The following is a 14354-nucleotide window of genomic DNA, read 5'->3' on the forward strand; positions in this document are numbered from 1 at the left end:
CTCCTCTGGCCCCGCTCCAACAGCTCCCTGTCTGTCTTGACCTGAGGACTTCCAGCACCACTGCCTTGCTCCAGCCTTAGAGAAGCTTGCAGGGAGGGTACGCACGGGTCCTTGCGAGGACAGCTTCCCGAACCAAACCTCTGCCCTGCTCCCAGAGGGACGGGGATACTGGCAATAGCTCCTACAAGGGCTGGGAGCGGCGACAAGCCGTCCTGCCTGGCAGACGGGCCATCCCGCACGTCGCACGGGTGGTGCGGGCTGTGCCGAGGGCAGTGCGGGAGCCCCGGCACACGGTGCACGGACGGCAGCTCTGGGGCCAGCACCCACCACCCCAGAGGCAGAAATGACTGCGCAGACTCACGTTGTTCATCCTGTCGACGGTCGTGCTAAGGAGAAAGAGCGTATTGACGCTGATGCTCTGGACGCTGTCACTAGTGAGGTCATCGGCATCCGGTGGCTGCTTTTTGGGTTGCTGGAAAAGAGGGAAAGCGCAGGTCAGCACGGATGCTGCGGCAGGGCCGGCAGCCAGGAGCAGCTCTGGGTGACTCCCTCAGCAAACACGCTTCCCAAGCCGTCGGGATGGCACGCCTGGCAAACAGCGTGCTGGGAGGAACGGGCAGAACCCGAAAGCCTCCTGGTTCACGGCCCATCTCCAGCATGCACTCCAGCCCTATCCATGGACCTCAGAGGGGCTGCCGAGCTCCTGCAGCCCAAACCATCGCCCCTGCTCCTCTTTGAGGGGGAAAGGGATGAGCCCAGGGGTGCTTTTAGTCGTGCCCATGTCTCTGCAGCCCAGCTGGACAAGCAGGGCTGGAGGCAGCCAAGCCTCCACGTAAGGGAGCTGCCCCCACTGAGAGGGCAGCAGCCTGACCCAGCCTGGCTACACGGAGGGCACGGAGCCGGCAGGAGGTGGAGGTCCTGCCAGTGCAGCCCCCGCGTCCTGGCTGGCGTCCTTTGGATGCGGGGAGATGCCGGGACAGCTGTCCCAATGGCGTCTCTCCCGCTCCTGAGGTTTGCCCCCGCTCCTCCTCGCTCCAGGAATGACAACACGTCATCGAGGGGAAGACAGGGAGGAAGCTGCAGTGCTGCCGCGCGAGGGCTGGGGTGGTGGGGATGGCAAAGGGGACAGCGGGGATGGCAAAGGGGACAGCCTGAGGGTCTGAGGTGGGAACCCTGTGCAGGGACAGAACTGCGGGGGTGTAGTTGGTTCGGATGCTTTGGTCCTAGAGCAAGGGCTGGCCTGGGGAGGGTTCAGGGTTGAGAGGCCGCAGGCGAAGCGAAGCAAAGCCCGCAGGCTTCTGCCAGCTGCAGCGCTCCGCTGAGGACAGCGGTGGCCAGAGGCTGGATGGGAGAGCTCTGCAGGCTGCGCCGCACATCCGCAGACCTGGGTACCGGGCAGCCGCCGCCACGGCTCTGCCTAAATCGGTGCTGCGGGGAGCCAGAGACGCACACAGGGGCTCGCCCAGCCCCGCCTGGGTACCTTTCTTTAGGAGTTCTGCCCCGCCTGGACGTGCTTACCGCATCCGAGGGCAGGGCGCACTGCCGGACGAGGAACTCCATCATCGCCTCCCCGCCGGGCTGCTCCAGGTAGCCGTGGTGAGCCATGGCGCTGATCACCTGCACCACAGCCCGCTTCACCTGCGCGGGCAGAGCAGCGGCACCAGCGTCGGTGCGGGGTGGAGGGGAGAAGCTGCGAGCAGGGGGGTTTCTGCCTGCTGCAGGGTCCTCCTCACAGCTGCCCTTCGCCGCCTCCTCCTTGGAACGTTATTATGGGTCCTGCGCAGCCCTGCACAACTGGGTTTGGGCTCTGCCAGCAGCAGCCGGGCACCGCACAGGACAGCGGGGTCAGCTGCCCGCTGCTTACGTCTGTGGGGTTGTCCGGAGGGGACGGGACAGGAGCCCACGGCCACACCACCCACCGCACACGGTTAGGTCTGGCAAAGCAAAGTCTGTGTTTTGCAGGCGGGATGCACCGTGCGACGGCGTGAGCTGAGCCACCGGCAGCCCGGTGCTCCCGGCAGAGCCGTGAGTTTTGTTCACACGCAGCGCTTCAGGCAGGAGCACGCTTCACAGCGGCAATGCTCCCTTGCTAGGGAGGGCTGCCGACACTCAGACGCACTCTTTGCGCGGGGCGCAGACGGAAAACCAGTCCCCGTGTGCTCCCCCGTTACTGGGACGGTATCTTCTGGGCATGTTGGCAGAACTGCCAAAATCCCAGCCAGGAGAGAGATGAGCAACAGGAGGAGGCAGCGGAGGACAGCCGGGCTGGCAGAGGCAGGGGTCACGGCCACGCAGGGCCCCAGAAATAAACCCCCACCCCTGAAGTACCCCGTGGAAGAGCAGAAGCTCAGCTTACCTTATTGTTGCTGTCTTGCAGAGGAAGTTTCATAGATGAAAGAATAAAGGGCTTTTTAATCTCCATTTGCGAGGCTGAAAAAAAGAAAAGACAGACTCTGAAGCTCGGTGATGCTCTTGAGCTGCCAAGGACAGAGCTGCTGACCCCAAACATCCCCCTTCCCCGACAGGGAGGGCTTTGCCCCTCGCCCCCTTCCCAGCTGGTCGCGCCACCAGACTGGTTTCCTTCTCCCCTGGCCCTGCAGCCAAGGACAGGCTCGCCACCTCATCCCACTCATCCCAGGTCCCAGCAGGGGAATGAGGGGACTCGTGGAAAGGGACCCACTGGAGGAAGGGGAAAGCCTGCCCGGAGCCCCTCCACACCTTCCTGCTTCGAGACCCTGACAGGAACCGCGGCCAGCCGGGCGGCAGCCGCCCCGGTACTCACGGGCACTGTTGATGATCTGCCTCATGATGAGGAGCGTCCCCACACGAGTCCTCTCGTTGCTGCTCTCCAGCTTCGGGAGGAGGAAGGCCAGCACGCGGTCAGGGAACGAGCAGGCTGCGGGAGCCAAACCAACCGTCACAGATGCGCGTCGCCCCGGGGACGGCACACAGCCTCAAGTTTTGGGATGCAGGCACCGCATCCCCTAACACGGAGACATCCCGCCCCACGTATCCCCACGTGCGATGGGGGGGGGGCCCACGTGGGAGGGCTTTGCCTGCTGCATCAAACTGTGTGCGGTTCGGAAAGCACCGCTCCTCCTCTCCTGGCCAGGCAGCTCCCCAGGGAAGCAGCCTGCTGCCATGCCACCCCGCGAGCCAGGCTAACCGGCCCATCCCGCTCTTCGCATCCAGACCCGAGCTTTTCTCCGGTGCTTTCAGCACATTTCCCGCGCTCTCTAGGGAGCTGAAGGAGTTTAAATTGTACCTTCCAACAAGTGCTGCCCCGTCTGTCAAAACATTTTGATTGTTAAAAATAAAACCAGTCTACGGATGCTGAAATTGGAGCAACACTCGTGGGCATTCGAGAGGCGTGTTTGGGGAGGGCTGGGCTGCTCCGAGGCAGGGTAGCCCTGAAGATTGCTCAGGCAAAGGCAGCTTGGCTGCAGGTCTGCCTTCACGAACGCTAGCAAGGAAGGGACATCGCCCAGCCGTGACTCAGCAGCAGCTTGTCACACCGCCGCTCTTTTTCTGGCAAGTGCCCACGCTTCTGTCTGTGCCACAGCCATTCGGCGAGGCGAGCCAAAATCGGGGGAGGCCGGGCTCCAGCCACGGAGCTCCACGCGCAGGCTGGGAACGTATAAGCTGTAGGTCAGCCCACATCTCCTGCTCAGTCCGACCATAGGGGACCCCGCCGTGCTCTGAACGTTTGCACTAACCTGGAGCAACAACTGCGTTAGCTGTACACAAGATACAGCAACAAGGAGTACGGATGAGCAGGGTACCCCCAAAGTCAAACTACATCTACTGCCCCTGGCCACAGGCACGGCACGCTGCGGAACCTGGCTCCTGGGGAGGTCTCAGTGGGCTGGTACAGCTCAAAAGGCTCCGAAGAAACCTTTGAAACGGAGCCAGGCGCCTTTGGAAGGCCCCTGGAAGGGGATGATCAGGCCTGAGCCAGCAGTGAGCTCCAGGGGAGCGGAGTTGGCCCCGTGCTCTTCCTCAAAGAGCTCCAGCGAGAGATGCTCTCCCTGGACGCCAGCCTTTAGGGACACGCAAAGCTACTGCCTTCTGCAAGCCTGAAGCCATGGGCTAGAGCCAGGACAGAAACCACCGCCCTCCCCTCCCTCCCATCTCCCCACACAGTTAAGAGATGTCCGCGATATCCCCCAAGCCCAGCAGAGACCAGGGGGGAACAAACCCCTCCATTCACCACGCACGACTCCCTGGAGAGGACCAGGAAACACCAGGAAAAACACCGGCCACGGTGCAGCACGCCCACACCGCTCCAAGGGGTCTGACCCGCAGGCGCAGCAGGCTTTGGGACAGCCACGCCACGTCACCCCTTACCCAGCACGGTGAAGCATCGGAGAACCTCAGTGTGATTTTTAAGAGTCAGGGGAACAGACGGATCCGCAGGAGCACAAATCTGTTGGGAGAAACAGCTGCGGTCAGGGACGTTACCTGGAACGGGCCCCGGCAGGCTGCAGACCCAGCCCTGGCGAGGCAGAGCTGCGCTCAGCACAGGTGCGGTGCCGAGATTCGGGGCAGACCAAGCCCTGGGCTGGTGGGTGACGGCATCCCACGACACGGATGCCCAGAGCGGTGCTTTCTGCCCGCTGCTGGCCGAGCAGAGCTCTGCCTGCGCTCGCAGCAGGTTAAGTCATCTCAGGGAGACCACGTGGGAACGAGGTGCCTGCTCAAGAGCTGCGGGACCTTCCTTGTTTAAACATTCCCCACCACCCAGCCGGGACCGCCGGCCTCCTCTGGAACCTCTTCAAAATGAGTCAACCCTTCTGGGTGCTATTAAAACAATTCAGGCTCTTGATTCAATTTACGTCGCAGCAAGGACAACGTGCATCTGCTTACTCCGGTCTGCCAAAAAAGATGCTTCGGTCTGCAACTGAGCCAGAGCTGCTGTGTGAGGCCAGCCACATCCCACAGCCCCAGAGCTGCCCCTCTGCATCCCCGAGCGGCTTTTGCCTGTGAAGCCCGTCATCGAGAAGCAGCTCCTATAAATGGCACCGTTACCGCGTTCGGTCGTTATGCATCACTTTGGAAAAGCGTGTGTTTTAAAGGACAGCCTCTCTGCTGGCCACTTCCGAGACTCAGAGTCAGTTAAGCATTTGAAAAAAAAAAAAAAGTGTTCAGACCTGTTTCAGCCCCAGGAGCATGATTTTAAGAGTTTAGTAATACAACAGACCTCGCGCCCCTGCGGCTGAAGACTGGCTGAGGAGGAGTCCGGGCTCGGCAGCCTGAGGAGGGCTCCTGCACGCTGCTGCACGGTCACTGCTCCGTGGCGAGTCAATGCCCTTGCTTCCTCTCTAAGAGCAAACTTTTTAAAAGGTCCACTGCCTGGTTTCGGCTGGGATAGAGTTAATTTTCTTCCTAGTAGCTGGTACAGTGCTGTGTTTTGGATTTAGCGTGAGAATGATGTTGATAACATGCTGATGGTTTAGTTGTTGCTAAGTGGTGTTTGCTCTAAGCCAAGGATTTTCCACTTTCCCGTGCTCTGCCAGCAAGCAGGTGGGCAAGGAGCTGGGAGGGAGCATGGCCAGGGCAGCTGGCCCCAACTAGCCAAAGGGCTATTCCATACCATGGAACGTCATGCCCAGTAATAAACTGGGGGGAGTTGGCCGGGAGGGGCGGATCGCTGCTCAGGTATCGGACAGCGGGTGGTGAGCAACTGCATTATGCATCACTTGTCTTTTCTTGGGGTTTATTTCTCTCTTTTTTTTTGTTATATTCCTTTTCATTACAATTATTATTATATTTTATTTTACTTTAGTTATTAAACCATTCTTATCGCAACCCACGAGTTGTACTTATTTCTTTCTATTCTCCTCCCCATCCCACTGGGAGCGGGGAGCAGTGAGCGAGCGGCTGCGTGGTGCTTAGCTGCTGGCTGGGGTTAAACCCCGACATCCGTTGATTTCGAGATGTTTGTTTTCAATCTGCTGCATAACTGTGCAGCCAGAGCTGCTCTCGCTTCAGACAACCTGACCGGGCATGCGACCCCTTCAATACATCAGACACCAGAGCCCGAGAGGTGGCAACAGCACCGGTGAGCAGCAGAGAAGCCGAGAGCCTCAGAGGGGCACGACCAGGGGACAGAAAAGCCGAGCAGGCTGCACGCCCCGATCTCAGGCTGACCCAGGGGAAGCCTCGAGCCCGGCAGACCGAGCTTACGGCCGGGCTCCAGCGTTAACGCCTCACAAGAAGCCCACCTTCCCCCTGCCCCCCAGCACCCTCCTGAGGGCGGCCGCTCTCTGCCCAGCCCTTACCTGGGGGTGCAGGGTGCCCAGGAGAGCGTCCAGCTGCACATCGAGGCTGCGGCTGCCGATGTTGACAGAAGCTTCCAGGATCTGGCAGAGGCTCTGCTCGGCAAGAGACCAGGTTGCGGTTAGCATCAGGAAAGTACTTTCCGTGGCTCCAGAGGAGGACAGAGGATCGTGACCCCCATGCTACGCCAGCCCAAGGGGAGGGACTGCAGGCGAGAGCAGCGATCACGAACCCACCACGGCGGCAGCAAGCAGCGTAATCCACCACCGGGACACAGCTCGGGCGTTCGAGAGCTGCCTCTTCCCCCAGTGCCGTGGCAGGAGGCCACGAAGAGGCACGCTGGCCGCTGCGAGCCACGGCTGGGTGCACGGTGAGAACCAGGCACACGGCAGAGTGCCCGGACATGGCAGCGGAGATGGGCTGCAGCCCACTCCCAGATCACTGGGCACAACCGCCTGAGGCTTGGGCTCAGTAGCAAGAGGGATCACGATGCAGGGAGAGGGAATCTCGCGTGGAAAAGGCAGCCGCAGCCAGCGGGCGGAGGCACGGCACGAGCTGCGTGACACCATCGGTAAGGTAAGGACTAAGATCATTTTGCTGCTGTGACCGCATGCTGCTCTCTGGGATGGGCAGAGCCGCTGCTCGGCGTCCCTCCTGCATTCACGGACGGCCGTCGGCACCGCCGAACCACAGCCCAACCCGCGGCAGCGGGCAGAGGTACGCTACCCACCCTACGGCCCCCACCCTACGCCCCAGCAAGGCTCCCAGTCAATAGGGCTGGGGACGGGTCCTCGGCCAGCGACACCAGCACTCAGAGCTGCTTACCTTGGATATGTAGAAGGCCTCCGTGTGCTTCTTGTAGAGGGCAAGGATGCCTGGAATCAGCTTAGGGAGCTGCTCCTCCAGCTTTTCACCGGGCATCAGGTAACTCATAGGTCCCATAGCCTCCACCACGGCCAGTCTCAGCTGCAGGGAGAGACTGCGCGTCAACAGTGTGGCCCAGACCCTGGCCGGACAGGCCTGCCACAGCATCGCTCCACTGCTGCCGAGCTGCTCTTCCTGACGCTTCTAGGAGCCTCTGAGCAGAGGCAGGGACAGTATTTTGCCTGGCTTCGCCAGCCTGAGTGCAAGGGGTGCTCAGCAGAGAAGGGGGATGCTTAAATATGTCACCCATGCCTGCAGAGGACACAACGGGGCCGGCCATCTCCCAGCTGTGGCATATGCCCAGACTGTTCCCCAAAGGGCTACAGAAGCACCCCAGGCTCTGCTTTCCAGCCATGGGGAGCAAGCGACCCGTTCCGCACTGTGTTACGTATGGGACACGAGGACAGAGGGAACCGAGCGGAGCTGCAGGGCACAAGCAGAAAAGCATCCAGCCCTAAATCGGAGCCGGGGGCTCGCCCTTCTGGGGGCACGTCCTGACAAAAGGGCACGGCTGAGATGCCGCAAGGCCGACGTCAGACTAACAGCCCCCCCGGCTCCGCACCCAGGGAGGTCCCGCCGTGCTCCCCCGTCCCCCCACCTTGGCTTCCCGGTGCTGCAGCCAGCTGTTGAAGAGCACTTCGTACGCACTGAAGATCTCGTTTGAGAAGGTGTCCTTCCTGACCGTGGGGTCCGGGGCCTTGTCCAAGTTGGCCAAGTACTCCTGGATGCTCTCACTGAAGTGCTGCAGAGCTAGGAGAGAGATCGCGTAGTTACGTTTTCCACGCGTACAAGACAGTGTTTGTGTTAGCCCCTCCAGAAAGCAGATGGCTGACATGCTGTTTCACTGGGCAGCATCTCAAGGGAGAGCAGATGCACCAGGACTCTCCCTGGCAGGCGGAGAGACTTCCCAAGAGTGCCCTGGCTACGAGGGATCCTGGCAGGCAGCCACGCCAGATACACATGCTGCTTTACGCTTCCTGGGCCAGGGCCGATACAGCCAACTCCAGAGACCCAACTCCACTGACCCACGGGAGCCTGGGTTTGCCGCGTGGGTTATTTCTATGCATTTGTTAGGGGCTAGGGCGGCCAAGAATTACAGCCTCGCAGCCACAGGCAAGCCAGAGCACCGCACCTCAACGAGTTCGTCTGGTCCCTGGGCCAGCAAGCGCTGTGTGGGAGCGCATGTTGCTCTTCCTCTTGCGAATCGGACCGGTGACGAGAGCATGTCTGCGTAAAGGCACACGTCCTGGCTCAGACGCAAGGCTCAGCTAGAGACCACCGACCCCAGGGGATACCCATCTTCCATCTCCCCCCACCCCGAGGAAGACTCTGCTATGGCTTTACGGGGTTCCCCAAGGCTTTACAGAGTTCCTGGGGCAGCCGAGGGATTACCTAACACCAGGAGCAGGTCTCAGCTGGCAACTCCTGAGGGCCACAAACACCCCCCTAGTTTTACTTTGGGAGTTATCCAACAGCGGAGCGCACCAAAAAAAGCTCCCAGCTTCAGGAGCTCCTGTGCGGGACATCGCTCCGGATGCTCAGCACGAACCTCTCCGGGCTGAGCCCCGCGCTGCTGCTGAACACGGACGCGGCAGGCAGGCTGCCGGTGCTCCGGGTAGGTTTGCCGAAGCGGCGTCCCCGTACCGGCCTTTCACAGGCAGCCCTGGGAAGCGCCGCTCACTGCAAGCCCTGCCTGGCCGCCCCGTCCGACCCACAGCCCCAGCACACCCGTCTGCCCGTCCCGCAGCTCCTTCCAACCCCGTCCCCGGGACCCCCAGGCACCGGAGCGCCCGTGCACAGACCCTGCTTTCCCTCCATCTGCTCCCTCCACGTGCTCCCTTCCTCAGTCCCTCCATGCACAGCAAGGCTCTTTAGCTTCCTCACCCTTCGCTAGCTATTTCCTAACGAGGGAAGCAGCCTGGGGCTTGCGGAGCCGGTAGCGTGCCACCGACCTGGCCAGGTCCACAGCCGTGGCTACCGGCATCACCAGGGGCCACCGAGCACCAGAGTGGGACTGGCGAGGAGTGACGCTGACGCAAGGGGAGAGGAGAAGGATCACAGCCTGCTCAAGGGTGGAGGCACCCCCGGAGCTCACCTGATCCAAGCCCCAGCTCAAGCAGGGCCACCCGGAGCACCCTGCCCAGGACGAGCTCATCGGCCCCTCTCCCGCTAGAGAAGGACGGCTCCCGCGGACGGTCCGACAGCAGCACCCCAAGGAAGGGGCCGCTGCACCCATGGGATACCCACGGGACTGAGCCGCCCCTCCCCAGGCACGGCAGCCCCGCTCCTGCCAGAAAGTTGCTGAGCAGGAGGCTGCTCAGCTCCTCCGGGGAGGGAGACCTCGCAAGCCACGTCCCGCACTAACGGGGTGAAGGAAAAACCCCACAACGCCCTGGTACCCTGGGGAGGAGGTTTCCCGCGGTAAGACAGCAGCAGAAGATGGAAGGCCGAAGGAAACAAGCGGCTCGCCCCGTGTCGTGGCAAGACGTGATGGAGGAGCACAGCATTTCTGACACAACAACTGCCCGGTGCAGTCTGACCGGTGCCCACGCTATCAGCCGGGGACTCTGGAGCCCGGTTGTGCCCGAGCCCTCATGTCCATGGGACGGAGAGGCCGACACGGCCTGCGAGGACGTGAGATGACTCAAAGGCACGCCAGCTATCCGGGTCCCCACGCTGAGCACAAGCTCGATGCACCCACGTTATCACACCCAGAGGAGGAAGCAGGTTCCCTCAGGAGGAGGAGGAGGAGGAGAGGGGGCTCCCGAGGAAAGAGCCCGGGACCCTGCCCGCCCCAGGGCACCGCACACCGAGGCTGACACGGCAGGGGTTGCACAGCCCCCGCTCCCTCCTCGCCTACAGCAGATGTTTATTTTCAGCCCGGTAGGATCAGAGATGCTGAGTCACTCCGCGACCTCGTACCAAAGCCAGATCATTTCAATCACATGCCTCCTCACCCTCACCGCAACCCAGCCGGCGGCTCGCAGGAAAGAAGTACTGCAAGCACTGCCCTGCCTGCTGGAAGAGATCGTCATCGCCCTCAGGGCTGAGCCCTGCTCTTCTGCTGCCCTTAATGGGGGGGCCAGGAACCCCCCAACCTGCTCCCCACGGCTCAGACAGATGGGAAGGGCTCGGAGGGGACATCCCTGTGCCGCAGGGATGAGGGACCAGCAGCAGAAGGGTCCAACGCTGCAAAGTGGAGCTCACGCCGCCGGGGACGCACCCGCAGCAGGGAGGGTCCGGCTGCTCTTTGGGCAGAAACGGAATTCCCATCGATACCCACCTCGGAGGGGTCAGGAAGGTCCCCAGCTCACCCCCGTCACACCCAGCACCTTTCTGGAGCAGGGAACAAAACCTAGACCCCATCTAGACCCCTTTTTCACTCCATCTCCAGGCTGGAGTCAAAACACCCTTGCGTAGGTTGAGCCCTCCTAAAGTTGCTGTGAGAAGTTTGTCTTGACAGGGCGAACATGTCTAGCCAAAAACGTCACCTAAAAGTCCTCCCCCAGCTTAAAGCCAGGTGGATGTGAGGGCAACGGGCAACGTTACGCCCGCCTTTACTTTTTTTTGTTGTTCTTTTAAAAAAGCTTGTAGCCAGGAGCGCGGGGGCAATACCTACTCCAGCCAGCAAGGTTTTAGGACACGGCTGGGAAGCTCATTCCCTTCCCTACAGCGGGGCTGCCGAGGGCAGCACCACTCCCGAGTCAGAAAGCGCACCTTGCCGACTCCTCCGGAGCGGTAAAGCCAGGATCACATCTCCGCATCCACCTCTCCATCCCCGCGTTCAGCCCAGATCAAGCTCCATGTAACTATCCTGTAGCCTGGTACCTCCCTGCCACTGTCCCTCTGCGCTGGGCCGCCCCAGCAAAACAGCAAAACCACCCCAAAAAGACCTGCCTGCATCGCACGGTTGTGCTGACTCCAGAGTTACCTCATCTGCCTTTCAGCTACTGAAAACTTTGGCAAAAAATTATGCAGAAACCGTACGGAGCCAGAAATCCAGCACGCTGGCAGGCGGCATCCTCCGAGTTTCGCAGGCAGCCCAGCCCCGCTGGCAGCAGGCAGCTGCCGGAGACGGGATATCCCCTCCTGGCAGCCCCGTATCTGCACCGCGGCCTCCTCGTGCTCTCAGGAGGGTCCGGGGAGGCACATCTGCCTGTGCCCCAGCCCTCTGCCCGGTTTTCCGCACGCTCCGAGGTCAGGAGCGGTCACGAGGGGCTGACCGTGGGGCAGGCAGGGGTTTTGGGGATCAGGGCAAGACCTGCTCCAGACCCGCACGGGGCTGCTTAAAGATGCTCATCCCTCCACGCTCCCCAGGGCTTTTTGGAGATTTCACGTGCTTTAGGATACGAGTTAAGAGGTGCAAGTACTCTGCAAGAGCAACAAATCGACCGTGCCTCAGCCGCAGCAGCTATGGGCTCATTTTGGGAGGAACATGTGCAGAGCCGGGATGTCACGTTTCTCAGGGCCAAGCAGGGAGAGTGGGGAGCAGAAAGCCGAAAGGAGTGATTGCTGGAAGTGATGAAGGAGAAAGAGCTGCTGACAGCGGAATGCGCTCCAGGAAAGAGCCACCCGAACCTCAGAACTGAGGTTTACCAGCCCCATGGGCCATGCTGGTCCTCCCCGCCGTGCCCAAGCAGAAGGATCCCTTCTCCGCAGGGCCAGGCACCACTGATAAGCCATCTGGGACAGGAGCAGCAGCAGAACTCCCGTCCACAAACACGTAGCCCGCTATCTGCGATCGCCCGCAGCCAGCCTAAACTACCTGAGCTGCCAACACCAACAACCCCCATGGCTAAAACCAGCTCAGGGGTTTGGTCGTACTTGATTGAAGGAGGATGCTTCGTATTCACAGAGATTGCCGGACCTTGGCTTTGGCTTTCTGAGAACACACCTGTACAGAAAGAGCTTTGAGAGCTGCACGTTCTTGCTTTGAGCTCAACAGAACAGAACAAGAGCTCTTAAGGTCGAAGCAGCCCTTCAAGTCCGACGGTGTAAGACCGTTACTGGACCGCAGCAGATCCCAGTAACGAGTTCAGACACAAACCTCATCGTTCCCAGCAGAAACAGATGCTGCTGAACGTAGTCCTACATCCATCCCTGCAGTTTACAGGGCTGCTCGGGAGGCTCCCACTCATCCCATTCATTCCTCGACGCACAGAGCCACATCAGCATTCCCAAGCCTTGGATGTAAGTATCAGCAAGAGATAAGAGCGACTGCACCAGCGGTGTGCTCCAGCAGCTCCCGTGGCATCTGTCAGAGCCCTTGAACCCGCACTCCCCCAGACCACCTTTTATTTTTGCCCGGCTATGGAAAGAAAACCACAAGTCCTGAGGATTCTCTGCTGGATATTACCAAGGCCGCCGCGCCGTGCCCGCTGGGGGCTGCGCACCGTCCCCCAGTCCGAGACGCAGGCGCTTCCCGCCCCGCGCTCGGGAGAGCATCTCGCCGGTGAACAAACACAAAGCGACTCGGGCCGGGAGCCACGCCACGACGGGCCACCGCGTCCAGGTGAAGGTGGATCAGCTCCGGCTAGAGACGGAGGGACAGCTAAGCAGGCCGTTCGTCGGCTGCGTAAGCGCCGGTACTTCTGCGTCAAATCCCGCTGCAGCAGCAGCGGCGGCTCTCAGCGAGGCCAGGGCTGGAGGAGGGCGTCACGAGAAGGGAGCCCCGTGACATCCTGCTAGCCCACCAAGAGCGTCACATCCTGAAACCGGCTTATGAGAATTACAGAAGTGGCTTGGAGGAGACCTGGCCTGGCACCATCGCTGCATCCCGGCCTCCTCACAATTCCTATCCGGGTAATGCTTGCGCTCTTGCACGGTGCCAGGTTCACGGTCTTAATAAAGGGACAGCCTGGTTTACAAGACGGTCTCGAGTAGTGCATCCCTCCTTCCTTCCCCGTCCCACCGGGCCCGTCACCTCCACCTGAGTCCAGACAGCTCTGGGGTATCCACATGCTCTTTGCCAGAGGAGAAAGTGAAGGGCACCAGTACTCACTGGGCTACGAAATGGGAGTGACAGGGATCAGACAGGAGATGGAGAAGGACTTTTCCTGGATCCCAGTGACCTAGAGCTGACAGCTATCCATCCCTCCCCAGAGCCAGCCAGGTCCCTGCTCCACACATTCAGGCAAGGTCCATCTCAGCCAGCTCTCCAGCCCCCGTCCACAGTCCCTCCTTTTCCAGGGAAAGGAAAAAAAGCCTCCCACAACACATCTAAAATCACCACAGTCTCAGAAGATCCAGAAAAAACCTTACCGTAGCAGAAGACAGACTTCATGTGGTCCTGTTTGGCCATTCCCAGCATGGGCAGCATCGTCCCGAGGATGGAGTTGAGAAAAGGCACCATTCCAAACACTGGGAAGGAAGCGGGAGAGGCTCACTTGCAGCAAACACACGAGTGCCGCTCTGCCGCTGCCCCAGCCCACGCAGGACACAGACCCAGGAGGATCGCACGAGCACCCGAAGAAACCCGGCTCGCCGCAGCCAGGCGCTCGCTGCCAGCCGGGAGCCCGATTTTGCCGCGCAAGAGGTGCCGAGAGCCCCGGGCGGGAGCCGGCCACCCCCGCACGCAGCAGAGACAGCTCTAGTGCGGCAGCAGCTCACAGTCCTCCGAGCCCCTGAAGTTCCCAACCGTTTCTCGAGGTCGGTGAGCTACAGGCTACGTCCCGCTTGCTGCTGGCATCAGCGGGTCCTTCCGCAGCCAGAAAGATCTGGCTTTCAGAAGTCCCGTCGTAGAATTACAATTTTTAAACTTGGTCTTTCTGGGATGGCTGGAGATAAGAGCCCAGCAGGGAATTCTCTAAGGATGAGGGCCAGGCAGCTCCAATTCCCGCTGCTTTTAAGCGGCAAACATTTTAAAGAGCTCAGCTGAGCTGTGAAGCCAAGCTGCAGGGGATTTCTAAGTTCAGTGCACTTTCACAGGGAGTCAGCTCCTCCGGGCATTGCCAGGTGCCCCCTCTCCTGTCCAGGGCTCCAGCAACCTCCGCCCAGCCGGACGCAGAGCATCGCATCCCTCCACCCCTGCGAGGAACGCTTCCTCCAGCTGCTGCGGAGAGACGGGGACAAGTACCAGCACCCCAGGGCAGAGCCGAGGCCTCCACCACAGCTTTCCCTTTTCCCCAGGGCACCGAGCGGAGCTCCCTCCT

The 14354-nt window shown here is 60.9% G+C and overlaps 1 protein-coding gene across 4 annotated transcripts in view; it reads right to left on the minus strand.

Annotated features, from left to right (window-relative positions):
* Positions 1-14354, minus strand: part of LOC127012622 (maestro heat-like repeat-containing protein family member 1) — a 57537-nt gene that overhangs the window by 38110 nt on the left and 5073 nt on the right. For 2 of the 4 annotated variants that reach the window (XM_050890848.1, XM_050890846.1), the window contains exons 5-13: positions 13465-13563; positions 7802-7953; positions 7105-7245; positions 6282-6374; positions 4348-4426; positions 2783-2896; positions 2357-2430; positions 1522-1638; positions 362-472 (exon numbers count right to left, since the gene is read on the minus strand). In XM_050890848.1, coding sequence (XP_050746805.1) covers positions 362-472; positions 1522-1638; positions 2357-2430; positions 2783-2896; positions 4348-4426; positions 6282-6374; positions 7105-7245; positions 7802-7953; positions 13465-13563 — 980 coding nt within the window. Of the gene's footprint in view, positions 1-361; positions 473-1518; positions 1639-2356; positions 2431-2782; positions 2897-4347; positions 4427-6281; positions 6375-7104; positions 7246-7801; positions 7954-13464; positions 13564-14354 lie in introns of all 4 variants that reach the window. The other 2 variants (XM_050890847.1, XM_050890845.1) reach the window with 1 other exon arrangement.

This window comes from Gymnogyps californianus, chromosome 2, assembly GCF_018139145.2.
Source record: "Gymnogyps californianus isolate 813 chromosome 2, ASM1813914v2, whole genome shotgun sequence".
In the NCBI taxonomy this organism is placed as follows: domain Eukaryota; kingdom Metazoa; phylum Chordata; class Aves; order Accipitriformes; family Cathartidae; genus Gymnogyps; species Gymnogyps californianus.